Source organism: Salvelinus namaycush, chromosome 38, assembly GCF_016432855.1.
Source record: "Salvelinus namaycush isolate Seneca chromosome 38, SaNama_1.0, whole genome shotgun sequence".
NCBI classification, from domain to species: domain Eukaryota; kingdom Metazoa; phylum Chordata; class Actinopteri; order Salmoniformes; family Salmonidae; genus Salvelinus; species Salvelinus namaycush.
Window position 1 is genome coordinate 17249748 of NC_052344.1, and position 21721 is coordinate 17271468.

At 47.3% G+C, this 21721-nt stretch overlaps 1 protein-coding gene across 1 annotated transcript in view; it reads left to right on the forward strand.

The window, feature by feature from the left end:
- LOC120031871 (protein lin-7 homolog A) overlaps positions 1 to 21721 on the forward strand; it is a 35936-nt gene that overhangs the window by 10797 nt on the left and 3418 nt on the right. Inside the window, exons 3-5 of the mRNA XM_038977680.1 lie at positions 5167 to 5238; positions 9599 to 9808; positions 18903 to 19118. Coding sequence (XP_038833608.1) covers positions 5167 to 5238; positions 9599 to 9808; positions 18903 to 19118 — 498 coding nt within the window. The remainder of the gene's footprint in view (positions 1 to 5166; positions 5239 to 9598; positions 9809 to 18902; positions 19119 to 21721) is intronic.

The following is a 21721-nucleotide window of genomic DNA, read 5'->3' on the forward strand; positions in this document are numbered from 1 at the left end:
GCAGAGACACTGGAGCCTGGTGCTGCCTGGTGGTGGGGGAGGCTTCATGTCTCTGCCAGGAGTAGCAGCTAGGCAGCACCCTACATACTAGGTTACAACAGCTGGCCATTGAGAGGGAAAGAGCGAGAGAAACACTTCAACCACCAACAACACATCCAGTCACCAGGGAAACTAGAGAGGATCAGCTTGGATTGGTTGCAGAGGCTGACCGGCCATAGTTTCCAGTCAATTACGTCCTTGTGTGAGCTGACACTTTGCCACGGTGCAGAATGGCTCTTTCTCGTAGAGGTCTGACTGCTAGAGGAGCTGGAGAGTGAAGATGAATGGTCGTGGCCATGATGATGATTACTGTTATTGCAGAGATCGTTATCAGCACATGCTGTTATGCTGCAACATTCAACAGCTGTGGCGTTCATGTCAGTGGTTATTGGATTAACAGCCTCCCAAGACAATAAATGCTCCCATGTCTTTATGGAAGAGCAGAGAACATGGCATTTATGTGAATTGAGCAATACCTTGCCATGCGTGCTGTGTCGCATGTGTTTACAATCCAACATGCGGTCACAACCCCTGTATTCACTTTTCTAGCACATGCAAAATTTCCCATGCAAATTTTTCCCAGACAATGGATAGTGACGAGCATCGTAAAAAAACACTTCCCTGCGGCTCGCTCTTAATACCCTGACATAGCAGGACTAGACTGCTGAGCCTCTTTGAGCTGCATTGGTGAGTTAATCGTAATGTAATCACATTTGACCTCATCTGACCCCTGTTCTGTGCTGTAATATGTCTGCAGATGGGAAATCTTTGTAGTTGAGAGAGCTACGTCGTGGGGATTCTAACCAAAAGGAGAGAGACTGTTTTTCTTCAAAACAACTTTATTATAAGATTTGCAAAAAATGAAGCAATCAAAACAACCACTCAACATTGCCACCGTTGTCAGTTCAAGCCTGCATGTTTCCACACGTCTAAGTTCCTGTAGATTGTTAAAACAGAATGTCACATACTGCAGTCACACCTAAACAGCTCTTATCTGTACGCCCAGACAAATGACTAAGTCACACAAGACAAGCCTGTATCAGCAAAATACTCATGTATAGCAATGGACATTCTCCAAGTAAAAACAGCATAGTATGTTCAATTAAACAACATAGTAGGTCATTAAATAATTTCCTCCACAGCTATTACAGGAAGATTAAAGGTTGCTTCAGAGCCATGTATAGTTGCTCGGTATTGGGATTCACCTGCGTGTCATTTCATTAATGCAGATGACCTATTCTGCGTATAATCGAGCGATTAGATTTGTTCCTGTCATCTCATATCTGCTTGTGAAGCTCATTTCATGGTCTGATGAGCAGACACAGAATCCCACAGACCAGGGTAGCTTGATCATGTCTCTACTGTAGAAAGTCACAGAGGGTTGAAAACCTTCTTCACAGTGTCAATAGAATTTACAGCCACATGAATCAGCCTAGCTATGGGTGAGGGGGTTAGCTGGCTAACTGTTGATAGGGGAAATTGATGTGGGAGGGAAATGCCTGCTAAGGTGAAAGACCCCCAATTACAGAGAGATGGAGTGAGGAGGAGCGTTGCTCTTCCCAACCATGTCTACCAATGACATCTCGGAGCCCAGGGAAAGTCCCTGAATGAGTCGTCAGAGTCAATTTGCTTTGCAAATGGAAAGGGAAGGACACCAGGGAAGACGACTGGGAGCGCTAACCAGCTGGAAATGATGGAGTTTATGATGATTTCCAGCCACTCTGTTAGCTTGACTTAAAGCCTTATGCATATCAAGAACTGGTCCTGATGAAAGTCATCCGAGAGGCCCGAGAAAACGATTCAACCACACATGAAATCGAATCATGAATTTCATTAGTCACAAAACAATGCAGGTCATTTTTCCTTGCAAAAAAAAAGCATAGTCTGTTCCAATGAACTGAATCAATTATGTGATCATTGAGTTGTAGTAGCCTGATGATAATGGAATAGTGCAGATGAATACGGGTCTCACTTTGAATTCATATAAAGGAAAGGATTTGTGTGCCACTCCGTTGAGAGCAGACCTTAGTCTCTTACTACATTTCCTGTGAGCTGAAGGCTGAAAGCCACTTCATTTAATTATCTCTTTGTGTTTAATATTCTCTTTTTGTGTCATGCTGACAGAGCGAGGGAGGTCTGTGAATGAACAGTTATTAAATGCCGTTTCGCTTCTACCAAGTGACCCCTTTAAACTCTGTCAGCTAGAGAGAGGAGAAGGAGAGCTCTTCAAGCTCTCTCTCTCTCCGTCTCATTCTTCCCCATTTTGCTCTCCGCTCCCCGACTCAGTAGAGAGAGGGAGACGGTCGGGGAGCCATGGTTACACGCGTCATGCCAGGCACCCTCTGGGCAGCTCTGCCCACTATCAGGCATTGTGGCGTCCTCGTAAGGCTGACGGTAGACTGGTAGCCCCCAGCCCATCAAGCACAATGAGCCTTCCACAGAGGTTAGATAGATCTGGGTTAATGAAAGCCTGCCGTGGTAAACGCCCAGTGAACCGGAGAGTCAGGAGAGAGAGAGAAGAAAGAGAGGGAGAGTATATTCAGGAGGGACAGGAAGAAAGTAGAGTTCAGAGGTAAAGATGGATGCATAGCAACAGGAGGGGGAAGGAGGTAGAAATGATGCCTTCAGGAGTGCAAGTCTTTCAAATCTCTCTCTCTCTCACTCTCTCCTCTCTCTCCATCTCTCTCTCTGCCTGTTTCTCACTCTGTCTCTCTCTCTCTTTTTCTCTCTCACGCTCTTTCTACCTATCTGTATGTTCCCTGGAGCTTCACAACATCAACTGACGGTGAAAAGAACACAGCAATTTGTTCCATGTGACTGTTTTCTTTATGTTATTGGAGATTATTTTCCCCCAATGAATTATCAGAACAGAAGGTTATGTTCATTCATTAACAGTGTTGTCCGACTGAGTTCAACTGGGTTCATTAAGGTAAACACATTTTTGTAAGTGAACTGCTTGCTCAAAACAAAATACAATTGATTTATTTTGTTGTTGGCATGAGGTTATTCTTTTATTTTCATATCAACCAACAGACTTTGTTTTTCATCAGTCAGATATACCAAGGCTTCACGAAACCACTTGTTTTATTGTTGAAACACAGATGAAGCACTTTGAAGTCGCAAAGAGGCAAGGGCTTTGTTTTGCTCCAGCTCGTCATACAGAAATATTGAATGATGGTTGAGCCCAGAAAACACATGCTTTCCTTTGTAGAGAGTAGAGACATACCGAGGTGTGAGCTGATGAGTAAAAACCCTATTAGTTTCCATTCCAGAGAAAAACAATACAATGAAAACATTTTCAATTCACTGCACAGGAAAAAAACTAAGTTGTTCTTCAAGAAGGGTTTGAGACGTTACAATTTAATTTGGTTTGCTTGTTGAGTAATTCAGCAGTAGTTAGTGGTACATCCAATTTGCACTTCAACTAGTGGGTGTTTGTGCATATAGTTAAGCAAATTACAGATTGAAATAGCTTGACCTTTATTGTTATTCACGTGTTTCCGAGACACAATTCTCCTGACTCACAGCAAGGCATCCACTGAGACCTTGAATACACAACAGTCCATACATCTTAAGTGTATTTCAATCAGGCTCACAATGATGGATGGATGCTGTATCTTACTATGAAGAACGATGCACTGAAAATGTTTATAGAATGGACCAGCCGCAAGGCTCTTGGCTAAAACACACAAAGGATGTGGGCTAATATGAGTCACATCAAACAATTACATGACCCCGTATGGGGATGTAGGCCAATGTCTCATGTAATGTTCAACAATGCAACACTAATCAGAGCATTCAGAATGTTTCTAGTTGTTTCTGTTGGATCACCAGAGGAAGGTGTGATAATGTCATACTGTACACTGGGGGTGGTATTGTAAATGGTGTCGATACAGTGTGTCATGTTCTGTATAGAAACAACTCAAAATAGCTCTTTTACACCTGAAATCTTTCCATTGGCTCATAATGCTGACTCCTCTTTAGAGGAGGTTAGAACACACTGTAGATGTGGAAGAGGTGTTCTGGAATAAGGTCCCAAGATGGTGTTCAATATTGGATTTCAAAGAGTCGCTCAGCTGAAAAACAAAGTAGTGCTTTTTGACTGTAACACCAGAGTTCCACTAGTGTATACACCCTTATGTTGTACTAAAGACATTGTGTTTCGAAAGCTGGGGCCGACAGTGAGGACTTGTGAAGAGCGGAGTCAACAACCTCTGCATAATCAAAACAGTTGCTTTGTGAGAAGGTGTTAAACATTGTTCACAGTTAGCCATTGTTATGTATTACTGAACAAAAATATAAACACAACATGTAAAGTGTGTGTCCAATGTTTCATGAGCTGAAATAAAATATCCCAGAAATATTTCATATGCACAAAAAGCTTGTTTCTCTCAAATTCTGTGTACAAATTTGTTTACATCCCTGTTAGTGAGCATTTCTCCTTTGCCAAGATAATCCATCCATCTGACATGTTTGGCCCCAAGTCAGGACAGGTCCACTGAGGCCATGGCCCAGTGAGTACCAGGAGCCGGGCCGTGGAGCAGGAAACAGAAAAATCTGAGGCTTTTTGGTAAAACACCGGGCTAAATCCTTAGTGGAAATTCACCTACAGTACCAAGAGTCTTAGCTCCATTCGCTACTCCGTTCCAAACTCCACTCTCTTCAGTTTATTTACTCAGTGCCATGTGTTCCCCACATGAGAGAAAACCAAAAGGGGTAGTAGCGCCACACCACAGTGTGCTATGAGTATTTTTTACTTACTGATGCATCACGGTTTGCTTATGCTAATTGTCGTAGGGACCAGATGTTTGAGCAGCCTTAAGGGCAGTAAGTAGCAGGAGGCAGCAGGATCAGGTGCCAAATAGTGTTCAGTTTATTAACAGTGAATGGTGGATCCAGGTGGATGAAGAAATCCACTGAATATCTACATAATCTACGAAGGTATTTGCAAAAATAAACACTCTCAAAATACAGGTTTGAATAGAAATCAAAAACCTAAGCCTTCCAACTACCAAGTCTGGTAGTCTACGACATGGACTGAACATGCAAGAGACTTGGAGAAATGTAGCAGAAAATTCAAAAGTACTGAGAAAATACACTCATGGTTTGTCCATTTTTCTCTTTCAGGTGTACCAGTATATGCATGAAACAATCACAGTCAATGGCTGTCCGGAGTACCAGGCACGGGCTACAGCGAAGGTGAGCAACATACTCTAATCTCAGACTGTATTGACCAAACTTGAGGCTGAAAGATACTGTACAATTTAGCCTAGATACATAAACACCCATAATGTATCCTTCAGATGATCAAAGACTGGAGCAGTTTTGGTGTACAATGAATTACTCATTAGCAGACCTTGGATGTAAGCACTTGAGAGGTTCTACCAATGAGTCCCTCCTCTACCGCTCATTCATATTCTTTCTGAGGAGAGCTTCTTTTGTGGAGGAGAATAAAAAAAGAAGACATCTAACAGTGAAAGGGGGACAGGAAAAGAGGGAATCAAGAGGGAGGGGTGAGATGAGAGAGAGGAGTGCATCGCAGTCCTCTCTCCCAGTGTTACCAATACATCAGAGAGTGAGTGAAGAAGAGATGGGGCAATGTAGGGAGGTACGCACACTGACTGATACAGTTGGCTGCTCCTTCCAGAGACTGCTGCCCCCATCTTCTTACACGGCCTGGGCACACAGAGGCGTAGGACACAGATTGATTGACAACACTGGGCAAGCAGGATGAATAGATAACTAGGGCCGGTGTGGAATACAATTCCAAAGGGCGCTTTTTTTGTCACCGAAACGTCATCTCTTCAATCGCAAATGCTCTGCAAAACTTTGACTATGATTCAGTCCCTTTCTAAAGGAGTAGTAAACAGGGTAACCTTTTTTATGACTTTCATCAGACTGGATTGTGTTGTGAATTTCAATCTTGGATGAAAGGTATACAAGGACATACAGTTGAAGTCGGAAGTTTACATACACCTTAGACAAATACATTTAAACTCAGTTTTTCACAATTCCTGACATTTAATCCTAGTAAAAATTCCCTGTCTTAGGTCAGTTAGGATCACCACTTCATTTTAAGAATGTGAAATGTCAGAATAATAGTAGAGAGAATGATTTATTTCAGCTTGTATTTCTTTCTTCACATTCCCAGTGGGTCAGAAGTTTACATACACTCAATTAGTATTTGGTAGCATTGCCTTTAAATTGTTTAACTTGGGTCAAAAGTTTTTAGTAGCCTTCCACAATCTTCCCACAATAAGTTGGGTGAATTTTGGCCCATTCCTCCTGACAGAGCTGGTGTAACTGAATCAGGTTTGTAGGTCTCATTGCTCGCACATGCTTTTTCAGTTCTGCCCACACATTTTCTATAGGATTGAGGTCAGGGCTTTGTGATGGCCACTCCAATACCTTGACTTTGTTGTCCTTAATCCATTTTGCCACAACTTTGGAAGCATGCTTGGGGTCATTGTCCATTTGGAAGACCCATTTGTGACCAAGCTTTAACTTCCTGACTGATGTCTTGAGATGTTGCTTCAATATATCCACATAATTTTCCATCCTCATGATGCCATCTATTTTGTGAAGTGCACCAGTCCCTCCTGCAGCAAAGCACCCCCAGAACATGATTCTGCCACCCCCGTGCTTCACGGTTGGAATGGTGTTCTTCGGCTTGCAAGCCACCCCCTTTTTCCTCCAAACATAACGATAGTCATTATGGCCAAACAGTTCTATTTTTGTTTCATCAGAACAGAGGACATTTCTCCAAAAAGTACAATCTTTCTCCCCATGTGAAGTTGCAAACCGTAGTCTGGCTTTTTTATGGCGGTTTTGGAGCAGTGGCTTCTTCCTTGCTGAGCGGCCTTTCAGGTTATGTCGATATAGGACTTGTTTTACTGTGGATATAGATGCTTTTGTACCTGTTTCCTCCAGTATCTTCACAAGGTCTTTTGCTGCTGTTCTGGGATTGATTTGCACTTTTCGCACCAAAGTACGTTCATCTCTAGGAGACCGAACGCGTTTCCTTCCTGAGCGGTATGATGGCTGCTTGGTCCCATGGTGTTTATACTGGCGTACTATTGTTTGTACAGATGAACGTGGTACCTTCAGGCGTTTGGAAATTGCTCCCAAGGATGAACCAGACTTGTGGAGGTCTACAATTTTTTCTCTAAGGTTTTGGCTGATTTCTTTTGATTTTCCCATGATGTCAAGCAAAGAGGCACTGAGTTTGAAGGTAGGCCTTGAAATACATCCACAGGTACACCTCCAATTGACTCAAATGATGTCAATTAGCCTATCAGAAGCTTCTAAAGCCATAAAAAAAATCTGGAATTTTCCTAGCTGTTTAAAGGCACAGTCAACTTAGTGTATGTAAACTTCTGACCCACTAGAATTGTGATACAGTGAATTATAAGTGAAATGACCTGTCTGTAAACAATTGTTGGAAAAATGACTTGTGTCATGCACAAAGTAGATGTCCTAACCGACTTGCCAAAACTATAATTTGTTATCAAGAAGTGGAGTGGTTGAAAAACAAGTTTTAATTACTTCAACATAAATGTATGTAAACTTCCGACTTCAACTGTAGCTTCGGCCTATTGAAGGACACCACTGTATCTGATGTTGACGGAATATCAAAATACTCTTTCTAGCCTGCTCAGATCAAATGGTTTTGAGGTTGATGGTATGCTGCTATTACAGTGACGTGTCCTTTTCATTTCCCTTTAAATATCCAATTTTTTTGGAATATTCAAGGTCCCTGTTCAACATTATAAAGTGCATAATCATAAACACGTTTTTTCCCCCCCAAAGCTTATTCAAAGGCTGTTTTGAAAGAGAGAATGTAGATCCGTCTAATCAAACTACTTTACAAATCATGAAAGAGGCCTTAAGGCTTGTACTTCACAGTGTTAAAGCAAGCCAGATTGTCCTTATGACCCTGTTTACACAAGAAAGCAATGACAACAGCATGAAGTACCTTTCAGCTTTGTCCTTGTCCATCACCAATCTTTTTAAAAGAATATTAAATACAGCCACCAGCGGAGCAGCAATTAACATAGAGCAAACTCCGTTCACTGGCTTCCACGCCCATGGGAGTGATTTCAATCGATGACATCGAAATGAGATGGTGCGCTGCTTTTGAAAGTGCCGCCCTCCTGAGAGTTTCCGTTTAGCTGAGCCGGTGCTTGTTTCATCAGCCTCGTCTCCAAGTACATCTCAAGTACATCGCTGACCAAAGACCTAGAGGGCAGCACTCAGCACATTTCACATGAATCACTTTAATAAGTAAGAAATTGGGGGCCTAAAAAATGTGTTATAGTCCCTTGATACCTTGATACACCAGCAATCTTGAGGCATTAGCAGGGTAGATGTTATTTTAGATGACTTTGGTGAACTGTTGCTGGTGAGCGTTTACCAATTAAAATGTGTTCCACCTGAGAACATGAGCACTTGATTCAGTTTATTACCCAGTTAATTGAATCAATTCCAGACTGTAATTCCTGGCCTGAGGATTTTATCTTTTATCTTCCAGAGATGGGAGACCACTTAGTCTATGGTGCTCCAGAGAAAAGACTGAGCTGAACTGATGGCTGATGATAATAACATTTTGTTGAAATTAAGTCATTTCCATACGGTACTCTGACATTACTTAGGCAATTTCCCAGTAAGCTGTCATTTTTCTTTGGTTCGCCCCAGACACTTTTTTGCGGCAGCCGTATGCCACCTAGTTTCTTCCTCCCAGGAAGGGAGATAAACTTGTGAAGGTCGGTATGCCGTTAGCCAAAGAGGTGATGGTGGCATACTGAGCACAGTGCTTCTTTACCTCACAGTGGGAGAGAGAGATGGAAGGGGGGCGGAAAAGTGGAGGATCTCAAAGCTTTGGGCTTTCACCTGCTAGGGAAAACTTTTGGATCCACATATGCCAAGCTTTGAAACAGAGGCCTTTTTCCCCTGCAGTTTCCCGAGAAAGTATTGCTTAATAATAATAATGAGACAGACTTGACAGACCGGCACCTGTGGCGATGTACATCTGCTGTTCCATTTCCAGGCTAGGCTAACAAGCTCCTGCACACTTTGTTTCAGACGACAAGGCGAGAAGAAGATTCCTCTAGAACTTGAAAGCCATCCCAAGCCAGTGGAATTTAGTAAAGCAGGCTCACAGACATTTAGTTAGTGGGGGTGAAAGTTATCTTGCGTCTTCTTCTCCAGTGGCGACAGATATGTGCTAATCCATGTTCTTACAGAGCCAGAAAACATCTCACATGGCTATACAATACATCACCATCATCGCCTTGGTTCTCACTTTGTTATTCTCAGTCCTACTGGACGTCTCTAAGCCCTGTTTAGAGAGAGAAGTCAGAAGGTCCCACCCACAGAGCGAATTTAAGTCTGTACACTTATTTGGCTGTTTGGAAATGCAATCCCAGTTCATGCACTTAGTATCGTCATTATCTAATCTATTTGTGTGGTCGACAGAATAGGAAGGAATAGGGCATGGAGTTAGTGCTGAATACACCATTAATGGTCTGATCGTTATCCTCTCTTCTGTCGCTCTCTGCAGGCCACAGTTGCAGCCTTTGCGGCCAGCGAGGGTCACTCTCACCCCCGAGTGGTGGAGCTGCCCAAGACGGAGGAGGGGCTGGGCTTCAATGTGATGGGCGGCAAGGAGCAGAACTCTCCCATCTATATCTCCCGCATCATCCCAGGGGGCTTGGCTGAGAGGCATGGGGGCCTGAAGCGAGGGGACCAGCTCCTGTCTGTCAATGGCGTGGTATGTATAGATTATTTACGATTGCCGCTAGGTCTAGTCACATAACTCTGTACCCTATTTATGATATTCTGTGAATTTGCGTCTTCTATATTACGAGTCCCAATCACAGTTGTGTGCTGTAGTTAATATTTCAAGGTATTAATTTTCTCATCTAGCTTGACATTTTTCCTGACAAACCACATCCAAGCCGGGAAGCATTTTGTCTAAACCTTGAGTCAAACTGTCACAATATGGATTGGGTCAAGCAGAGTGATTGGTTTTCTGAAGACCTAAATAAAAATAGGCCTATAGTGAGCCAGCGTCCAAGATACAGGAGCGCTATCTACGACTAAAGCAACGGGCAACAACAAAAGCTATCACAAAGCGACAGTTTTTTAGAAGCAGCCAATGTCACCGTGAGCAAAGTGTTCCAAACTTCACACGGCTTAGCGGTTTAGCTTTTCAAAGTCACTCCTTGCTGAATCCTGTTCCGTAACTGTCCATTTACACCATCAAATGGAAACCAATTTACATGGTAATGTCAGCATGTGTTTGGACATAAAAGTGTCTTCAGACAAACACTAATCAAATGTACACTTTAAAAAGCAAGCTTCATGGCCTCCTGGGTGGCGCAGTGGTCTAAGGCACTGCATCGCAGAGCACTGTTCTGTCGCAGCTGGCCGTGACCGGGAGGCCCATGGGGCGGCGCACAATTGGCCCAGCGTCGTCCGAATTAGGGAGGGTTTGGCCGGCAGGGATATCCTTGTCTCATCGTGCACTAGTGACTCCTGTGGCGTGCCGGGCGCAGTGCACGCTGACCAGGTGTACGGTGTTTTCGCCGACACATTGGATGTGCATTGTGTCAAGAAGCAGTGTGGCTTGGTTGGGTTGTGTTTCAGAGGACGCATGGCTCTCATTCCGTGCAGGAGTTGCAGCCATGAGACAAGACTAACTACTACCAATTGGGGAGAAAAAAAGGGGTAAAAATACATTTAAAAAAGCAAGCTTCGTAAAGGATTAATTTGATTTCCGTGACATCCAGAATTGTAATGTGAAAATATACAGTGCCAGTCAAACGTTTGGACACACCTACTCATTCAAAGGTTTTTCTTTACTATTTTCTACATTGTAGAATAATTGTGAAGACATCAAAACTATGAAATAACACATGGAATCATGTTGTTAAACAAATTCTAATATATTTTAGATTCTTCACCCTTTGCTTTGATGACAGCTTTGCACACTCTTGGCATTCTCTCAACCAGCTTCACCTGGAATGCTTTTTCAATAGTCTTGAAGGAGTTCCAAAACATCAAATCAAATCAAATTTTATTGGTCACATACAAATGGTTAACAGATGTTAATGTGAGTGTAGCGAAATGCTTGTGCTTCTAGTTCTGACAATGCAGTAATATCTAACAAGTAATCTAACAAATTCACAACAACTACCTTATACACACAAATGTAAGGCATGCATAAGAATATGTACATATAAATATATGGATGAGCGGTGGCCGTGCAGCATAGGCAAGATGCAGTAGATGGTATAGAGCAGTACATACATATGAGATGAGTGATGTAGGATATGTAAACATTATTAAGGTGCCATTATTTAAAGTGACTAATGATAGGCATAGGCAAGATGCAGTAGATGGTATAGAACAGTATATACATATGAGATGAGTAATGCAGGATATTTAAACATTATTAAAGTGCCGTTATTTAAGGTGACTAGTGATATCTTTATTAAGTCCATTTATTAAAGCGGCCAGAGATTTGAGTCTGTATGTTGACAGCAGATTCTCTATGTTAGTGATGGCCGTTTAACAGTCTGATGGCCTTGAGATAGAAGCTGTTTTTCAGTCTCTCAGTCCCAGCTTTGATGCACCTGTACTGACCTCGCCTTCTGGATGATAGCGGGGTGAACAGGCAGTGGCTCCGGTGGTTATTGTCCTTGATGATCTTTTTGGCCTTCCTGTGACATCGGGTGCTGTAGGTGTCTTGGAGGGCAGGTAGTTTGCCCCCGGTGATGCGTTGTGCAGACCGCACCACCCTCTGGAGAGCCCTGCGGTTGTGGGCGGTGCAGTTGCCATACCAGGTGGTGATACAGCCCGACAGAATGCTATCGATTGTGCATTGGTAAAAGTTTGTGAGTGTTTTTGGTGACAAGCCAACTTTATTCAGCCTCCTGAGGTTGAAGAGGCGCTGTTGCGCCTTCTTCACCACGCTGTCTGTGTGGGTGGACCATTTCAGTTTGTCCGTGATGTGTACGCCAAGGAACTTTAAACTTTCCACCTTCTCCACTACTGTGCAATCGATGTGGATGGTGGGGGGGGGGAGTCCACGATTATCTCCTTTGTTTTGTTGACATTGAGTGAGAAGTTATTTTCCTGACACCACACTCTGAGGGCCGTCACCTCCTCCCTGTAGGCCGTCTCATCATTGTAATCAAGCCTACCACTGTAGTGTCGTCTGCAAACTTGATGATTGAGTTGGAAGCGTGCATGGCCACGCAGTCATGGGTGAACAGGGAGTACAGGAGATGGCCGAGAACGCACCCTTGTGGGGCCCCAGTGTTGAGGATCAGCGGGGTGGAGATGTTGTTTCCTACCCTCACCACCGCCCATCAGAAGGTCCAGGACCCAGTTGCACAGGGCGGGGTCTGTTGCTGAGCACTCGTTGACTGCTTTTCCTTCACTCTGCAGTTCAACTCATCCCAAACCATCTGAATTGGGTTGAGGTTGGGTCATTGTGGAGGCCAGGTCATCTGATGCAGCACTCCATCACTTTCCTTCTTGGTCAAATAGCCCTTACACAACCTGAAGATGTGTTGGGTAATTTTCCTGTTGAAAAACAAATGATAGTTCCACTAAGCACAAACCAGATGGGATGGTGTATTGCTGCAGCATGCTGTTGTAGCCATGCTGGGTAAGTGTGCTTTGAATTCCAAATAAATCACTTGCAGTGTCACCAGCAAAGCACCATCACACCTCTTCCTCCATGCTTCACGGTGGAAACCACACATGCTGAGATCATCCCTTCCCCTACTCTGCGTCTCACAAAGACATGACGGTTGGAACCAAAAATCTCAAATGTGGACTCGTCAGACCAAAGGACAGATTTCCACTGGTCTAATGTCCATTGCTCATGTTTCTTGGCCCAAGCAAGTATCTTATTCTTATTGGTGTACTTTAGTAGTGGTTTCTTTGCAGCAATTCGACCATGAAGGCCTGATTCACACAGTCTCCCCTGAACAGTTGATGTTGAGATGTGTCTGTTACTTGAACTCTGTGAAGAATTTATTTGGGCTGCAATCTGAGGTGCAGTTAACTCTAATTAACTTATCCTCTGCATCAGTAGTAACTCTGGGTCTTCCTTTCCTGTGGCGGTCCTCATGGGAGCCAGTTTCATCGTAGCTGTAAGGGGGTGAGTACTGGCGGCAGAGAAGTCAGACGCAGGAGAGCAAAAACTGTGTTTCCAAATGGCGCAGTTTAATAACAAAACCCACCGGAAAACATAGCAATCAAAAAATGGGTACATAACCCGACGCACACCAGGACAGACGTGCACAAGCACTTACAATAAACAATCACCGACAAGGACATGAGGGGGAACAGAGGGTTAAATACACAACATGTAATTGATGGGAATTGGAACCAGGTGTGATGGAAGACAAGATAAAAACCAATGGAAAATGAAAAGAGGATCAGCGATGGCTAGAAGGTCGGTAACTTTGACCGCCGAACGCCGCCCGAACAAAGGAGAGGGACCAACTTCGGCGGAAGTTGTGACAGTACCCCCCCTGACGCGCAGCTCCAGCAGCGCTTCGACACCGGCCTCGGGGACGACCCGGAGGGCGAGGCGCAGGACGATCCGGATGAAGACGGTGGAACTCCTGCAGCATAGATGGGTCCAGCACGTCCTCGACCGGAACCCAGCAGCTCTCCTCCGGGCCGTACCACTCCCACTCCACAAGATACTGAAGGCCCCTCGCCCGGCGCCTCGAATCCAGTATGGAGCGAACGGAGTACGCTGGGCCCCCCCCCCCCCCCCCCCCGATGTCCAGAGGGGGCGGAGGAACCTCCCGCACCTCAGACTCCTGGAGCGAGCCAGCCACCACCGGCCTGAGGAGAAACACATGGAACGAGGGGTTAATACGGTAATCGGGTGGAAGCTGTAACCTATAACAAACCTCGTTCACTCTTCTCAGGACTTTAAATGGCCCCACAAACCGCGGACCCAGCTTCCACCCAGCTTCCGGCAGGGCAGGCGGAGGGGCAGGTTTCGAGTCGAGAGCCAGACCCGGTCCCCCAGTGCGAACACCGGGGTCTCACTGCGGTGGCGATCTGCATTCATCTTTTGGCTCGTCACGGCCTGCTGAAGGTGGACACGGACGGCTTCCCATGTCTCATCCGCGCGCCTGAACCAGTCGTCCACCGCAGGAACCTCGGTCTGACCCTGATGCCAAGGCGCCAGAACCGGCTGGTACCCCAGTACGCACTTGAAGGGAGAGAGGTTTGTGGAGGAGTGGCAGAGCGAGTTCTGTGCCATCTCGGCCCAGGGCACGAACGCCGCCCACTCCCCCGGCCGGTCCTGGCAATAGGACAACAGAAACCTGCCCACATCCTGGTTCACTCTCTCCACCTGCCCATTACTCTCGGGGTGAAACCCTGAAGTAAGGCTGATCGAGGCCCCCAGACGTTCCATGAAAGCCTTCCAGACCCTAGACGTTAACTGGGGACCCCGATCAGACACTATATCCTCAGGCACCCCGTAGTGCCGGAAGACGTGTGTAAATAACGCCTCCGCAGTCTGTAGAGGAGACCGGGCAGAGGGAGGAGACGACAGGACTTAGAGAAACGATCCACAACGACCAGGATCGCGGTGTTACCCTGTGAGAGTGGAGGAACAGTCAGAAAATCCATCGATAGGTGCGACCAAGGCCGCTGTGGAACGGGTAAGGGGTGTAGCTTACCTCTGAGTAGGTGCCTCAGAGCCTTACACTGGGCGCACACCGAGCAGGAGGAAACATAAACCCTCACGTCCTTAGCCAAGGTAGGCCACCAGTACCTCCCGCTCAAACAGCGCACTGTCCGACCGATCCCAGGATGACCAGAGGAGGGTGACGTGTGGGCCCAATAGATCAACCGGTCACGAACAGCAGACGGGACATACAGACGCCCAGCGGAACACTGGATGGGAGCGGGCTCTGCACATAACGCCTGCTCAATGTCCGTGTCCAGCTCCCACACTACCGGCGCCACCAGGCAGGAGGCGGGGAGTATGGGAGTGGGATCCATGGGCCGCTCCTCTGTGTCATACAGCCGGGACAATGCGTCTGCCTTAACGTTCTGGGAGCCTGGTCTGTAGGAAAGGGTAAACACAAAACGGGTGAAAAGCATGGCCCACCTTGCCTGGCGAGGGTTCAGTCTCCTCGCTGCCCGGATGTATTCCAGATTGCGGTGGTCAGTCCAGATTAGAAAAGGGTGTCTAGCCCCTCAAGCCAATGTCTCCACGCCTTCAAGGCCTTGACGACAGCCAACAGCTCCCGGTCCCCCACATCATGGGCTGAGCTTCTTCGAGAAGAAGGCACAGGGGCGGAGCTTCGGTGGCATACCTGAGTGCTGAGAGAGCACAGCTCCTATCCCAGCCTCGGACACGTCCACCTCCACTATGTACGCCAAAGAAGGATCCGGATGGGCCAGCACGGGAGCCGAAGTAAACAGAGCCCTCAGGTGACTAAAGGCCCTGTCCGCCTCAGCTGACCACTGCAAGCGTACCGGGCCCCCCTTCAGCAGTGAGGTAATGGGAGCCGCTACCTGACCAAAACCCCAGATAAACCTCTGGTAGTAGTTGGCAAACCCTAAGAACGGCTGCACCTCCTTTACCGTGGTGAGAGTTGGCCAATTACGCACGGCTGAAATGCGCTCACTCTCCATCTCCACCCCTGAGGTGGAAATGCGATACCCTAGGAAGGAGACGGACTGTTGGAAGAACTTCTCAGCCTTGACGTACAGGTCATGCTCCTACAGGCGACCAAGCACCCTGCGCACCAGGGACACATGCTCGGCACGTGTAGCGGAGTATATCAAAATGTCATCAATATACACCACTACACCCTGCCCATGCAGGTCACTGAAAATCTCGTCTACAAAGGCTTGGAAGACTGATGGCGCATTCATCAACCCGTATGGCATGACGAAGTACTCATAGTGCCCTGAGGTGGTACTGAAAGCCGTCTTCCACTCGTCTCCCTCCCGGATACGCACCAGGTTGTAAGCGCTCCTGAGATCTAGTTTGGTGAAGAAGCGCGCCCCGTGCATTGTCTCAATCGCTGTGGCTATGAGCGGTAGCGGGTAACTATACATCACAGTGATCTGGTTCAGACCCCGATAGTCAATACACGGGCGCAGACCGCCCTCCTTCTTCTTTACAAAAAAAGAAACTTGAGGAGGCGGGTGAAGTGGAGGACCGAATATACCCCTGACGCAGGGATTCAGAGACATATGTTTCCATAGCCTCCGTCTCCGCCTGTGAGAGGGGATACACGTGACTCCTGGGAAGTGCAGCGTCTACCAGGAGATTTATCACACAATCGCCCCGTCGATGAGGTGGTAATTGAGTTGCCTTCTTTTTAGAGAAGGCGAGAGCCAAATCTGCATATTCAGGGGGAATGCGCACGATGGAGACCTGGTCTGGACTCTCTACCGTAGTAGCACCAACGGAAACCCCTAAACACCTACCTGAGCACTCTCGCGACCACCCCGTGAGAGCCCTCTGTGGCCAAGAAACAGTGGGGTTATGACAAGCTAACCAGGGTAGGCCCAGCACCACGGGAAACGCAGGAGAGTCCATAAGGAAGAGAATAATTCTCTCCTTGTGACCCCCCTGCGTCACCAAGCCCAAAGGAGCGGTGACCTCTCTAATCAACCTTGACCCTAATGGTCGACTATCTAAGGCGTGAACGGGGAAGGGCACAGCCACGGGAACAATGGGGATCCCTAAACTATAGGCTAACGCTCTATCAATAAAATTCCCAGCCGCGCCTGAATCGACGAGCGCCTTATGCTGGGAATGCGGGGAAAACTCAGGGAAAGTGACATACACAAACATATGTGCAACAGAGGGCTCTGGGTGAGAATGGTGCCGGCTCACCTGGGGTGACGCCAGAGCGCCCTGCCTGCTGCCTTGATCCCCAGAGGAACCAACCCGGCACCGACCGGCAGTGTGACCTCTGCGGTCACAGTTGGTGCACGAGCTGGAACACCCTCCGGTCTCCCTGTGCACCGCCCCTCCCAGCTCCATGGGTATCGGAGAGGGGTGCGGGAGGATGGAACCACCAGACCCCGATCAGAACGTCCGCGGGTAGCCAGCATGTTGTCCAGCCAGATGGACAGGTCCACCAGCTGGTCGAACGTGAGGGTGGTGTCTCTGCAGGCCAACTACCGACGGATGTCCTCGCGCAGACTGCAGCGGTAATGGTCGATCAGGGCCCTGTCGCTCCATCCCGCGCCGGCAGCCAGGATCCTACACTCCAGGGCGAACTCCTGTGCGCTCCTCGTCTCCTGCCTCAGATGGAAGATGCGCTCACCCTCCGCTCTAACCTCGGGCGGGTGGTCGAAGACAGCCCGGAAACGGCGGGTGAACTCCTCAAACTGGTCCAACGCTGCATCTCCCTCTCTCCACACGGCTTTGGCCCAATCCAGGGCTTTCCCGGTGAGGCACGAGACGAGGGCGGACACCCTCTCACGGCCCGATGGAGCCGGGTGGACGGTGGCCAAGTATAGGTCCAGTTGAAGAAGGAACCCCTGGCAGTTCGCAGCCTTCCCGTCGTATTCCTGGGGTAGGGAGAGACAAATCCCACTGGGACCAGGAGGAAGAGGGGAGACCCCGGTTGTGCTGGTGGAGGCGCTGGAAGAACTCCCTGTCTCTCCCAGCGGTCATTGTCTGGACAACGCGGTCCATGGCGGTTCCAAGATGTTGGAGCATTGCTGCGTGCTCCCGGACGCACTCCTCCACCCCTATACCCGGGGTACCTGCTCCTGCTGACTCCATAGTCAGCTCGGTGATTCTGTAAGGGGGTGCGTACTGGCGGCAGAGAAGTCAGATGCAGGAGAGCAAAAACTGTGTTTCCAAACAGTGCAGTTAATAACAAAACCCACCGGAAAACATAACAATCAAAAAAAGGGTACATAACCCGACGCACACCAGGACGTACAATAAACAATCACAGACAAGGACATGATGGGGAACAGAGGGTTAAATACACAACATGTAATTGATGGGAATTGGAACCAGGTGTGATGGAAGACAAGACAAAACCAAAGTAAAATGAAAAGAGGATCAGCGATGGCTAGAAGGTCGGTGACTTCGATCGCCGAACGCTGCCCGAACAAGGACAGGGACCAACTTTGGCGGAAGTCGTGACAGTAGCGCTCTATGATTTTTTACGTTTTCCGGATTGACTGACCCTCATGTCTTAAAGTAATTATGGACTGCCATTTCTCTCTGCTTATTTGAGCTATTCTTGCCATAATATGAACTTGGTCTTTTACCAAATAGGGCTATCTTCTATATTCCAAGTGACTATCTCATGAAGCTGGTTGAGAGAATGCCAAAGCTGTCATCAAGGCAAAGGGTGGCTACTTTGAAGAATCTCAAATATATATATATATTTTTTTTAATTAACACTTTTTTGATTCCATATGTGTTATTTCATAGTTTTGATGTATTTATTATTTATTTTGAAAATAGTAAAAATAAAGAAAAACCCTTGAATGTTACTTGGTCCTGTATATTACTCTGGGCTTGAGGATGAAGTACTAATTCTACCAATATGCAATGCTTGTTGAACTAAGTAAAAATACATTTGACTTCCAGTTCAAACCTAATTGGTTGTACCCATTTAGAAACTGAAGCTGCTGCTGTGTAACTGTGTCATTGTTGCTTACATAAAAGTCTTGGCAAGGTTTCTTTAATTCTCTGTCCATGCCAATTAAGAAACTGAGGCAGACTTCAGAGACCATATCACTACAACACTAACACATTGCCACCACATTTCTTAAATGTGCTGAGTCTCTTCTCTCTCTCATTCTCTTTCACTGTATCTCCCCAGAGTGTAGAGGGGGAGCACCACGAGAAGGCGGTGGAGCTTCTGAAGGCAGCCAAGGACAGTGTGAAGCTGGTGGTACGCTACACGCCCAAGGTCCTGGAGGAGATGGAGGCGCGCTTCGAGAAGCTCCGCACGGCCCGCCGCCGCCAGCAGCAGCAGCTCCTCATGCAGGCTCAGCAGCAGCAGAACCTCACTACCCAGCAGAACCATATGTCGTAGGTGAGGCTTTTCATTGCTTTAAGGGTGGGGGACCGTAGCCTGGTGCCAGATCTATTTGTACTGTCTTGCCGACTCCTATGGGCATTATCACACCAAAAATGACTGTAGGTGTTGGCAAGACAGCACAAACCAGATCTGGGACCACCGAGGAGAAGGAGTTGGACCACACGGATGAAGATAACAGCTGGTACAGTAAGAAGACCAGTACTCTAAACTGGCCATATCTTCACCAAACTATGATTTCATTTAGATTTATACTGTTTTAAGGATCTGACAGGGATTTTACATTTCAGTCATTTAGCAGACGCACTTATCCAGAGCGACTTGAGTGTATACATTTTCACACTTGTCCCCGTGAGAATCAAACCCACAACCATGGCGTTGTAAGCGCCATGTTCTACCAACTGAGCCACACGGGACTCTTTAGCACCTCAAAGGTTTTTGGGGAATAGGGTGAACTGAAGGAGGCTGGCATTGTCTGGAGATACACATTGCACCATTGAAAGAGCAACAGCATTTAAAACGCAACGAATGCCTTTGAAAACTGCCTATGTGGCATCGATATGAGTCAGAAACAGTTATTCTAGTGTCCAAATTGACTACAAAGTGTTTGGAACAATTGTGTGTCACAACGGGTAAATGAAGGATGGGTTTTGATTAGACTAAGTACATTTGCCTACTAACATGGGGTGAACAGCTGCAGTGATTGCTCTCTATTCAATAGCATACATTGAGACAGACCTGCCCAGCAGCCTGGCTTTGTTTCCATAAGACAGAACGTTGTGCATTTTTTTACTTGAGAAATACTGCAACAAACACCTTAATCAGATGTAAAATTGCGCAACTTAAACATCCTTAGCAAAAACGCCCAAATTTAATTACAGATTTCTTGAGTTATCTTCGATTAATTCTTGGGATTTTGAGGAAGTGAAATAGGCTTCTGCATCTACAGTGTCTCATGGAGGACAAACATCATTAACCAAGCGTGGAATCGGTCCGGAAACAAACCTCCAAGACTGAAATCTTGTTTTTCTAATGAGCAACAGAAAAACAGAAGTGCCAATCGGCATGTTCAGTGGTTCTTTAAAACCTATTGTGCTGTTTATACCCAGAGAGAGTACCAGAGAGGCTCCTGTCAGAGAGGCTCCTACTGCACAATGATACCAGGCCTTGTCCTTCGGGTAAAAGTTAGAGGATTACATCAAGCGTTTAAATTTTTCATTAAACATTTGCTTGCAGCACACATTAAGTTCCTGGAATGAGCGCTTAATCTATTTCAGGGTGTTTGTTAACGAAGCAGTTGCAATCCCCTGTACAGTCATAACCGTCTATGTTGTGTCAGTAATTCAGCTGCGTGGCTTGTGAATTATTTGAGATATGGCTGAGCAAATAAGAGCTCATGCTCATGGGATGCTACATGTTTTATAACACATACCACAGAGCAAACTTTACTTGGCTGTTACGCTCGTCGTTTGAATGACGAGACCAAGGTGCAGCGTGGTAGGCAAACATCTTACTTTTATTAAAATGAACACTGAAAAACAACAAAATACAAAACTAACGTAAAGTTCTGCAGGCTACACAGCAACTATACAAAATCAAGATCCCACAAACTAAGGTGGAAAAAAGGCTGCCTAAGTATGATCCCCAATCAGAGACAACGATAGACAGCTGCCTCTGATTGATTGCCCACCCATGTCACACCCTGACCTAACCAAACAGAGAATAAACCCGTAAAACCAGACTCTATGGGGGAGGGTCCGGGTGGGCATCTAGCCTCAGTGGCGGCTCCGGTTCGGGACATAGACCCCGCTCCACTCGCAGATCCCTCCGCTTCGATGGAACCGGACCGTGGATTCGTCGCCGGAGGCTCTGGACCGTGGATCGTCGCCGGAGGAACCGGACCGTAGATCGTCGCCAAGGAACCGGACCGTGGATCGTCGCCGGGGACTCCGGACCGTGGATTGTCGCCGGAGGAACCGGACCGTGGATCGTCGCCAGGGACTCCGGACCGTGGATCGTCGCCGTAGGAACCGGACCGTGGATCGTCGCCGGAGGAACCGGACCGTGGATCGTCGCCGGGGATTCCGGACCGTAGATCGTCGCAGAGGGCTCCGTACCGGGAACCCCCGCTGGAGGCTCCGGACCGGGAACCCCCGCTGGAGACTCTGGACCGGGAACCGTCGCTGGGGGCTCCGGACCGCCGACCGTCACTGGAGGCTCCGGACCGCCGACCGTCGCTGGAGACGCCGGACCTTGGATCGTCTCTGGAGGCTCCGGGCCATGGATCATCACTGGAGGCTCCGGGCCATGGATCATCACTGGAGGCTACGGGCCATGGATCATCACCGGACTGGTGTCACGCTCCTCAGCACGCCCGCTCTGCAGCGCTCTCAACGCCAACACTTCTCTCCGGAATCTTTCGTCGAGTTCCTCACTCGACTCCCTGACTGGCTCTGGTTCACCCCTCGGCTCCGCCGACCACTCTGTGTGCCCCCCCCCAAAACAAATTGGGGGGCGGCTTCTCGGGCTTCCGTCGTGGTTGCGAACCCCGGAGTCGTTGTTGATCCTCCTTCGCTGCCTCCGCCTGCTTCCATGGCAGG